This window comes from Oryzias melastigma, linkage group LG19 (assembly GCF_002922805.2).
Source record: "Oryzias melastigma strain HK-1 linkage group LG19, ASM292280v2, whole genome shotgun sequence".
Lineage (NCBI taxonomy): Eukaryota > Metazoa > Chordata > Actinopteri > Beloniformes > Adrianichthyidae > Oryzias > Oryzias melastigma.
The window spans coordinates 9,191,866-9,203,269 of record NC_050530.1 but is presented as its reverse complement, the minus strand read 5'-3'; the positions used below and the strand labels follow the sequence as shown (position 1 = coordinate 9,203,269).

Here is an 11,404-nt window from a genome sequence, read left to right as displayed (position 1 = left end):
TTAAATGTATTGCGTGGATCAGATGTGTTCCTGCAAAGATAGGGGCGGATGGAAAAGAAGCAGGACATCAGTCCTCGAGGATCAGGATTAAACATCCCGCTTGAGCAAAGAACGCGTCTGACATGCAATTCTGCTGCTTTCCTTCTTCCCAAACACAGGATTTATTTTAAAATTAACAGCAATTACCTTCAAGAGAAACCCAGAAAACCAACAGCCCCCTGAGGAGCAATGTTTTCTTTAAAAAAAAAAAAAATTCCCTACCCCATCCCTTTCCAGCTCTGCTGATCCTTTAAACGCGCTAAAAAGCAAGCATAAGACATTTAAGGCAGAGAGGCAAATAAGACCTGAATAATGGAGTGCCCAATTACACACTTCAGCTTTCTTCAAGTCATAAGACGAGCTCCCTGCTTCATTAAGTGCTTTTACGGTCAATCACACACACCGTCCAACTTTAGCATTCGCCGACAAATCAAAGAAATGACACAGCCATATAGTGACACCAGGTCCCAGAATCTTCTTGACGACACATTGTGACGGAGTTTTTCCCTGCTTTTGTCGGTGAAAAATTAATGAAGTTGCCTCCATCTTGCCCCCTACGGAAACCGTAACCGACCAAAGCGAAAATGAGATGGTATAAACGTGAGACGCTCTATTCCAGGCTTAGATCTTAGGGGTGGATTTAGCAAAAGCAGAAAACATCCGTAACTTGTGCTTGACTTAAGTTTATTAAAGTTCATGAAGAAGCATTGCAGTGAGTACATATCTTTGTAACAAAAATATAAGCATAGATTTTTGCTAACACAGCACAGAAGTAACAGCATCTTGAGCTTGGTCATGCTGGAAATAAGTTACAACTCTTAAAAAAAATAACAACAAAAGTGGTTGAATACTTACCCTATGGCTTTTGGACTTCCCACCACAGTGCTACAGCAGAAAACTTCATTGACATTTTCCAAGGTGGTGCGTTAAAGTTCCACCTTCAGGACAACTACTCCCATTTCTTTAAGAATCGATAAGGAAATCGTGTCCACAATTATCCACATTATTGACAACAACCAAATGAATGTGATTACATAGTTGGAATGATACACAGCAACAAGTGGGATTCTGATGCTGGTAACTAGTTATTACGAGTGCAAGTGCTTTGTTGAAAGTCACTTTCAAGTTTGAAACTATTTGACGATCCAGTGATAGGCAGAACGTTTGTCAAGAAACAGATTTTCTTCTACATCTACTCCCACTTAAAGTCATGTCCGACCATTTCATAGAACTTGACATTATAGGGTCTGTAAAAGTCCCGCAGCTGCTCAATAGCGTCTCTGTCTATCTGCACGTGAGTTCTGCCCTTTGACTTGCCCAAGCAGCGAGGTGAGCCACTGCTCTCGGGCTTTTTAAGACACGGGAAGCCCTTGGTGCGATTGAAGTAGAAGTGTTTGTCAGTGACGATGCGCTTCAGCCCAAGGAAGTCCTGCACCCGAGCCAGCTCCCCCGCTGGGTCTGTGATCAGACGCTCCCCGCTCACAAAGTGGATCTGAGCCAAAGGAAAGTACCGGAGCCAGTTTTCCAGGTGAAGGGCGTACAGGCCGATCCTAATGGCATTCCAGGACATGTCAACGAGGCCCAGGCTTTGATTTCTGAAGGCAAGCTCCTGGAAGCTCGGCAGGTCGGGAGTTTTGGACAGAGTCTGGGTGTAATCTGATATTGCTCGAGTGACCGGGTCGCGGACCACAACAATGAGTTTGGTGTCCTGGGACATGGCGGAAATCCTCCGAGGGGTTTCTTTAGTTACAAAGTAGCTTGGCGTCTTCTCCATGGTGATTTGGCTTTCTAGGGTCCGTGGCATCAAACCTCTGCGTAAAAAATAACAAGACAAGTGTAAGCTTTATAACTAAGCATACAAATAAGGTATGTTGTGATATATCGGAATCACCTTGTGCAATCTTGTTGTTTCTTCAATATTTTTAATGCAGTTTTGCTTTTTTTAACAGCAGATAGTATTCTGCGTCCTGATTGGCTATTTGAACTTGTCAATCAATCTCCTTCGTGGTGTGTATTTTCACAGAAATCATTTAGATTTCCAAATTCACATAAATCTTTGATCAAGAGCTGTCGGAGCTCTGTCTCCCCCTAAACACACTACATCTCCCAGCAACCCCAGCGCACACTCATTAACAATCAACCACATAATACTTAACCAGAGCCTCACTCAGAGCGAAGTATTGTACTTGACCTTACTTTGTCTCTGTTCACCTGCTGCCTGCCCTGACCCTCGCCTGGACTCTAGTCTCTTCTGTCATGCTCGTGATTGACCTCTGTCTGTCTGACCCTGATTTAGCTTTGTGGACTTTTAGCTGTGCTTGGTTCCTGTCGTCTTACCTGAACTAATAAACCTGCCGTACATGGATCCAGCTGTCTGCCTGTTTGTGACAAGAGAAGATTTAATTGAGGGGCGGGACTTCTTGTTTTTGAAGGTTTGAACTTTGAGAGAATAAGCAAGAGATAAAAGTGTTAAAAATGAGCATTACGGTCTGATAAAAATGTATGAAGTGAGTAGTGAGGGATTTTAAAGCCTTAAAACATTTATAACTGTAAAAAATAAAGAGGACTACATCGTGGATTTCACTTATTGCTAGTCATTTTTAGAAAATAACTCCCATGATAAACAAGGGACCATTGTGTAGATAAAAAAAAAATCTTCAAACGGTTGTTTTTAACCAAGTTTTGGTGCTTGAATGACCTCAAAAGCATGTTTGGACACAGAGGACAAGATGACCTTATATTCACTTTGTTAAAAGTTAAAAGTACACAGGATAAATTTAGACCGGTTTTACTCTAGCGGAACCACACGAGCATCAAACCACTAAGTGAGCCCTGCTTGACCAAAACCCAGTTTCTGAATGTAAATGAAGCAAAGTTGTAGTGGGCACTGGAGAGTTGTCACTAGAGAGTTGCATCGCAGGATCGCAGACAGCTTTCCAGTGGATCAGCCCAACTCTGTTGAGGAGTAATAAATCACCATAAATCTAAGGAAAAAAAAGAAAGAATAAAAAAAAACCAGCGGAGTAACTTATCGTCGGCTATTCACCTTCAAACTAGGCCACTTTGGTATTTGAGTGAACTCAAGAAGTTCACGGAAAACAGGTTTAAAGACTTCAAAACAGGCTTATTAATAGAGCTGACATTAATTATTTTTTCCTAAAGACTCAGTTTGTTGATTTTCTTGCACTTCTGAAATGTCAAAACGCAACATTTGCAAGAAAGAAAACAATAACTTTGATAAAGCGAAACGTTTGGTGCATTTGTTAACAATCATGATTTTTTTTTAGAATTTTGCAGCTTTTAATTATCTGTTGGGATGTAATTATTGCTTGTTTTCAATTAACACTTTTGAAACATTCTGTATGAGAAATCTTATAGCGCTTCTAATTTGATACAGATTAGAATATCCTTTAGCTGTGAAAACTATTGCCTTTTTTTGGATCTCTTGGTTTCTAAATAAGTATTAAGCGTCTGTTCAGGTTATATATAGTTTCTCCACACATAATTCAGCTTCAATTCTCCACATTTGTTTCACCTTCAACATATTTCAGAGCTTAATTTTCTGGTTTTGGTGTCAAGTTCTCTGTTTTCCCATCATTTTGTTTCAGGTTCATCACAGTTTGTACCAGTCATATTTGGATTATTTTTTTTCAGAATTTAGCTAATTTATTAAACTTTTGAGGTTTAGCCATGAGGTCTTTACCAAATACCAATATTGACGCTTTTAACTTAAACTGCCAAACCAGTGAAAGCAACCAGCACACTTTAAGCGATTGGCCCAGCCAGAGATCTGTGTTTGTAGCCTGAGGATATTTCAAAAGCAAAAACTGAAACTAGAATAACTCCTTGTTCTCACTTACCAATAAGAGGTTAGCCTTATAAACATATTTATCATATTTTATTATTCATTTTTGAAATATTTATCTCATTAGCAGAATCAAAACTTTTCTTAAAAACCAACTTTATCTATGTTTTCTGTCTTGTAGTTCATTATCTTTCCACTAGGGGCAGTAGAAGAGCTTTTCCTGCTCCGTTCAAAATGGCTGCTTCCATGAAGCATCAAAAATCCTTTTGGAGGGAAAAATTAAGCTAGTTTTCCAAACTTTATGGTGATATTGAATCATCTTTTGTTATTTGTTTTTAAAATAACTATTTTCTGTGTTCAAAGAATGCAAAATGTGTTGATAATGTGTATTTTTTAAACAGTCACAAAATGTGTGGATCAAATTTAAGACAGTGGATAAATAAGGTGTTTTTTTTTTTTTTTAACTGATCACTCGTGGCAATATTTCTGCATTTTATACTAACATTGTTGTGAGAAATAACTTACCAAATCACCCAACACATCATACTATTTATACGACATATGATGATATTGCAGTATTCTTTTTTTTATTATTTATAAAACATCTTATTTCCACAAAAATGTAATTTTATGTTAATTTTTTGATGAAATAGGCTTTGTTATTTGAAACTTTACAAAAGCAGGTTTGTGATATGGAGAGCCGATCAGGCCTCTGCTGGCTCAGAATGTTTTGATTCAAATCTATGAAAAACTTTCTTCAGAATTGTAACTTCCCTCAAGTTTTAAACAGAATAAAAAAACATATCAGTCCTGAAATGTGTATGATTTGTATCTTTGAACACATTTTCATACAGGATCATAAATACAAGGGTTTTTCCTCGCATGTAAAACTGCATGCAGAGGAAAAATTGGTGACATTTAAGAAACCTCTATCAAAAAATTACTTTTGCATGCTTGAGCAGACAGAACCAACGAACCAAAGCATCTCAGATGGAGCAGTAATTTTATATTCAAAAAAGTTATCAGACCAACACTTTATTTTTTATAAGTTGCTTTGCTTTTCTCCTTTATTTCTAATAAAGGGATTCATGTGGAAATAATCAAGAATGTGTACTTTAATCACAGTCATATAAAAGTTCTTTTTAAAAATATTTTACTTGTTTAATTTATTCATGTTTTCTTTTAAATTGATTGCTGTTCCTGGAATAATACAAAGAATTCAAAAGAAAAAAAATGTATGGCAGAAATGAAAGGTCACTCTGGCGTCAATACTGCTCCAAATGGGGGATGTGCTGAAACCTTCAGGAGGTGTAATAGATGTCAAGTCCTTTCAAATCAAAGAGTATTTAAAAGTCTGAATGAAAAGTTGTGTGAACACACTGATGAGAGGCAAAGCACCCCTCCAGGGGAAGTGCCAGAATGCTTCTGACATCTTTGGCTGGGTGTCCTGGCAGAAACGTGCTCCGGCTGACGGAGATTATACGGAGGTTTTGGTAGTTTATTGTGAAGAGTCTGCAGATCTACAGACATTGTGTGCACTGTATGCAGGAAATGTAAAATCAACATTGGTTTTTCGGTGCTGAAACTCTTCAAACTTGCTTTTTTATTTGTTCTGCTCTGGCCCACCTGGTTTTGCGTTTCAGCACTGCCGGGACTTGGCCAGTCGAGCCACCATCTGATGCTTGGCAAGTTCACCGGCGAAATCTTTAGTCTTTTGTTTCAGTATCACACTAAAACAAAAATACCACACTTCATTGCATTCGAGAATTTGGGCAGAAATGATTTGGACTTCCCCGGTAATGCAGATGTTTTGTTTTGAAAGCAATCCTCGTTTGACCTTTCCCGCTGCTGCTTTGAAAGCTGACAGTCAAACCACAGTAATGGGCTGGAGCTCACATCTCCAAGAGACATCTCTGAGATAAAAGGGCTGGAGCTGCCAACTGTCCTGAAGTGTGCCAATTAGTGGAGATACTTTCAGTCCATTATTATTGTATACACATACCCCCTCCTGGCTGCATGACAGCCAATCATTTACATGAAATGCATTTGGAAGCAGGTCACTGTTTAAGGGTTTGGTGGTCTCAACAACAAAACAAACAGATTTATCATTAAATAAGTAATAAAATAGGTCTATTTGATGAATATTGGATCAATTAGTTTAATACTGGTTATGCATGAACTAGTGGATAATGATGGTGCATTCGGAAAAACAGAATCTTATGATGATCAAACGGCTTAGCTCCAGAGAGGGAATACAAAGAAAAGACTTCTCAATAGATCAAATTGGAGACTTCTTTTGTTTCGCCTGAAAATATCCTTCTTTTAAACTTACTTTGAAAGCAAGTTGAGATTGTTAAGGATGCAACAGTAAACTACACAAGGGTACCTGAATTGGATGGGGAAAAGATATTAGATGCGTATCGAAAAATCAATCGGGCATTGGGAGTAACAGCAGTATTGGTTAGGGACGTAAAAAATAGATACGTACCGGAAATTCAAAACAACTCCAGAATTGTTTAATGTCCACAGATTATGTTGGTTAAAAGGTATAAAGTCAATCACGAAATAAATACATTTCTGGCAAACTGCAGTTTCTCTTTCTGTTGTTTTCTACCATCTTTGTCTATTTATGTACATGCAATGCAAACAAAAAGACGTCCAATCATAAGCTTCCTTCTTCCAAGTAAAAATGAATACATTTCTCTGCCAAATGCCAAGCATTAATATTTATTGCTTTAAATGCCACATGAAGAAGAAACATCTAGATTTTAGGGTTTTTTTGGTAAAAGAATCAGACTGTATTGTATCACCAAAAAGTTAGTCATGTATCGAGTATCGTATCTGAGATGGAAAGATACACACCCCTAGAAAACAGTGATCACACATGGCACACTTGCAGTCATATAACAAAGACTACAGACCCCAGTCAGGTCAATGATAAGACGCCAAGCTTTAACTCTCATCCTACAATAAATTCTGTTGTTTTATTCACTTTACTCTATTTCTCACACAATTTAAGGTCCATCAATCAGAGCTTTAGTCTATTGTTGTGCAAAAACGGAATCTTAAAGTAAAAAGAGCGACCCTTGTTTTAAGTCTGTCTTGCAAGAAAAATAATCTCAATAAGAGTTTTTCAGTAGCATCAGTTTAAGAAAATTTGTATTTTTCCTTAAAATAAGATTTATAGAGAAATAATTTTTCTTACCCCATTGGCAGATGTTTTAACTTATTTCAAGGGGGCCTGTTTTTGCTGTACAGGAGCTATAGTTGCCTTCTTAAAAGCAATTTTTTGCCACTGTAGTACTTGGCAATGTAAACAATTGACGGTAAAGAATCAGCTGTTAAGTGTATAGAGCACAGCCATTATCTATATTTATATTTCTAGGTTGGGCCAATATACCCCCCCAGCTTAATTAGTTATTTGCTCGTTAGTTTCTCTTCATTTAAATAATGAATGAGTGAGGCCATCATTAGCCAGATCAAAAACCGTTCCACCAAAGACAGAATACTCTTTTTTTTTTTCTTGTTTTGTTTTTCAGTTGGCACAAGGACACGCCGTCTATTATATCCGACTTTTTCAATTCACAACACCCATTTCCATTAGATTTTCCACTCGGTTCAATAAAACACGAATGGAGTTTTTTTTTTTTAGCCGCTATTACAATTCTGCTTGAATATAAAGAAAAAAATAGACCCTATGAACCTATGGACACTGAAATGGTGAATAAGAAAAAAACACTTTAATTAGCTTAGAAAAAAGATAAAATATTTTGAATTTGATTTAAATAATTTGTTTGAAGCAAAGAAAATGTGCATTTTTGGCCCCAAAAAAATAAAAATAAAAAAATGCTTGAAGGAATGTTGAAAATTTTAGGATATATGGAAGTTTTATGTTTTTGACACGTTTTTTCTGCATTATCTCTTTTTTGACTATGTTTGATTATCACATACTCTTGAAGTAAGCCACATTTAGTTTAATTTGCATAATTTAATGAAAAAAAAGTCAGAGTAAAGGTGTATGAAGTTGGAGAAGTGGTGTTTTTACGCACCACTGACGCAGGTGAGAGTTGTCTTCTTACCTGTACCACTCCAACCCTCTGTCATAGTTCCTGTCAAAGAAGTGCGTCTCTGTTCCAGCAGCTCGCACGTCCGGATGGATTCTTATAAACTCCAGGACCGCTCTCGTGCCTCCTTTTTTCACGCCAACTATGATGGCGTTTGGCAACTTTTTATTGCCAAACTTTAGATTAATCATCGGGGGAACGGGCGTGTTGTTCCCGGCCATGTGAAGGGTGGATGCGCGTCTTTGGTCGGTTTTCAGCTGCGATGCATCCGCAAAGCTCGCATCGGGCAGGCAAGAGAGGGATTTCTGGAGGCGCCGTTTGGCTCCGTCCGCTCGCTGACAGCTGGGCGGCGGATTACCTGACTTTTGCACCACCGCACTGTCGGGGAACAGCGCGCAGTAGCACAAGTATGAAAGGAACAGAGATAGCAAACAAACGGAGGTTCCTCTGAGCCGATGTGAGGATGGCAGAAGTCGACTGAAGAGGAGCACGCATGCCATCTCTCCGTATATGAACAGCGCATGGTTTAATTTTCCAGTTGCTTTTGCGCTCCGTCCTTTTTTAATCAAGTGGTCAAATTGCCCACAAGGTGTAACTTATAAAAAAAGAGAAAAATCACAAAAGTTGATGTCCATTAAACTACAAAATCCATGTCATCTCTTCAAGTCACTGAAATAGAAAACGTGCGCTCATACGCACGGAGTTGGAATGCAGCATCCGCTTTGAAAACTCCCGGAGGTGTCCATTACGCGCGGTGGAGAGGGAACTTGAGTGGACTCCACACAGCCTGAGCATCGGAAAAACGCTCCAACGCTGTGACGTCACAGCACCTTTGCATTAAGAGGACAGACAGAAAATAAGTCCTTTGAAATCTTGGAGAACTGTAAACATGATTGAATGCAGATTTTTTTTCCCTCTATGAATAACATCCTCTGTATCTGAAGAAAAATATTTTGAAATATTTGATTGGTGAGTGGAGAAACCCATAAAGCCTGTCAGCACACAGAGAGAGCAGCACACCACAAAGTCTGCTTGGCTCGAAACGCACAATTTGTGCAAGTCTTTTGCATGTCTGATTGTATAATTTAATCCACTAATTATATAATCAGTTAAAGGTCAATTTTGAAAAACTCTTGGTTGGTATTTAACTTCAACCCTTTAACTTCAAGACTGTCATTTGTAAAGTTGATAAACTTAAGCTATTGCAGTAACCAATAGAGGTTGCAAGTGAGTTTAGTCATGTACTATTTGTAGTTTATATTGATAAATGATCAACAGCAAAATCATTGAAGCCCCAAAGTACTTTCCAGTAACAGTTCCATATTCACACAGTGATTTTAAACTCCACTTCCTAATGATCACAAATGCAACTGCCAGCATGCGATTGGGAGGTAGAATCTTCAAGTTCATGCAAGCGCCCGATTTTTCTGAAGATTTTTAGCGTGGTCGTGAATGTAGACAGTCAGCATTACGAAATCGGGCAACAGCTGGACGGCTACAGGGCGGTTGCAGCTCTGATTGGATTATGTCTAAATGTCTTTGAACCAAGTTTCACGGGTGTATATGCAAAACATTCTCACTCTCAAGTTGTCACATAATGACGTTTGGTTATGGACCCCTCTGCGTCACTTTTTGATGTTTTGGGTGTCCCCAACTCGTTTTTTGACGTACTGGCTGTTACTAATAAATCATGGGTCCCCAGCCTCAGAGTCACAAACCAGAATTGGTCCAGTGACGCATAGCGCACCAGTACCCAAACCTGGTACTGGTACCTTAACCCGACACCAGACTAGACACGGTACCGGGGCCAAACCAGTGCCAGATGCAGTACCAGGCACGAACCAGTACCGGGTTAAGGTTAGGATACCTGTACTGGGTTAGGGTACCGGTACTGGATGAGTCCCGAGGACCAGTGCACATCTGATACCGTGTCCCAAGGGCAGCGGACCCTTGATTTTACGAACATCCAGGATGTCAAAAAAACAACAAGTTGGGGACACCCAAAACAACAAAAAGTGACGCTTAAGGGGCCTTAACCAAACATCAATATGTGTGGGATGAGATCATGTCGGCATATAAAAAGCGGACTATTCTGCACCACTGGTCATTCCCAACTCAGATTTTGAGGACATGTTATAATCTAGTCTATTTACCAATCTTTAGACAACATCCTCCCAAGAAATCAAAATGTTCTGTCTTCTTTTTAATTATTTGTATTCTTCTCTGCATCAGCACAACCACGTGGCAGTGGGATGGCAGCACAGGGGCAGGAGGGTGGCTGGAAGATGGCAGTCTGAAATTTGGGGATTTAGTCTCTTGCCCAGGGAGGCTTTGACACATGGGCAGGCATGGCTTCAACTGAACACATAATCCTCCAATCAGAGGTCAACCGCTCTACCTCTGCACCACAGCCAGCCACTGTTCTGAACTCATTGGCTAGGTAACAAATTAACACCAATTGGTCGTAAATTTCATTCCTGACCTCATACTTTTGCATATATTGATCAGGGTGTGGTCTTCTGACCTTCAGTCTTACTAAAATTGTTCCAACATCTCCCAGCCTTCACTTTTAATCCTGTTTGATCATCTTTGTAGCAACCAGGAACCTAAACCATTACTTCTAATTGGACATTTAGAGCTCGAAAGACACCAAAGGGGGAGACAAATTTCCTCTTCTCATCTGCAGAGGCTCAATATAGTCAGCCCTTGACATTCTGCCCCAGGCATTTGCCCGCCCCAGGCAAAAGTTCCCAGTGCAAACACAAACTCAGGTGTTTGCAAACGGATTGGATGTAATATGGTATTAAAGCTACTGAAAAGCTAAGGTTAGCTTTCAAACTAAGCTTAAATAATTCATTAGTAAGTGCTAAATTTAACTACCCTTTATTATTTTGCGGTTTCCACTTTGTAGGAAGTTAGACCTACAGGATCAGGAAACAAAAGCGATGTAGTCACTTTAGCGCTTTTGTTCATGCCGCTCATGCTGTAATTTATGTTTGTGTTTCTATTTTTGCCAGCCCCTCTGGTGAGACATGAAATATTAAAAAAAATACATACACACATATTTACATCAGATTGCACAAACATTACTCTGTTAAATTGAGGAACTGTGCATTAGAATGGGATCTTATGAACATTCTATTAAGATTCTGTGTTTTGTACATGTTGACAAACATGGAATTTACAATTTTTCTATTTTATTAGTCCTGAAATCTCAATTTGAGCATTTTTTTAATATAAAGCCTTTAGTGCTGATGTATACTATTGTATCTGATTAATGTCGGATTATGTAACCCACCTTTGGGGTGAAGTTTGGAATAAAGCACACAATTTAACATGTATAATTTCTGTAATTATGTTTTGTTGCCAACACTGAGCTGGTTTCTCCACCGTTGTGACCAGAGGTTAAATTATTTTACAGCACTCTGAGGCTGAGGTTTCATGGTTTAGTCTCGGTCTGTCCTTAATGTGATGTGATGTGTGAAGAGCTGCATTA

The 11,404-nt window shown here is 38.9% G+C and overlaps 1 protein-coding gene across 1 annotated transcript; it reads right to left on the bottom strand.

Annotated features, from left to right (window-relative positions):
• Positions 1–706: 706 nt before the first annotated feature.
• LOC112153866 (heparan sulfate glucosamine 3-O-sulfotransferase 2) lies at positions 707–8,723 on the bottom strand. The gene is made up of 2 exons (XM_024284312.2): positions 7,924–8,723; positions 707–1,850 (listed from the first exon to the last, which is right to left on the bottom strand). Exons 1-2 carry the CDS (start codon positions 8,406–8,408, stop codon positions 1,232–1,234), a joined length of 1,104 nt encoding a protein of 367 aa, XP_024140080.1. The 5' UTR covers positions 8,409–8,723; the 3' UTR covers positions 707–1,231.
• Positions 8,724–11,404: the final 2,681 nt, after the last annotated feature.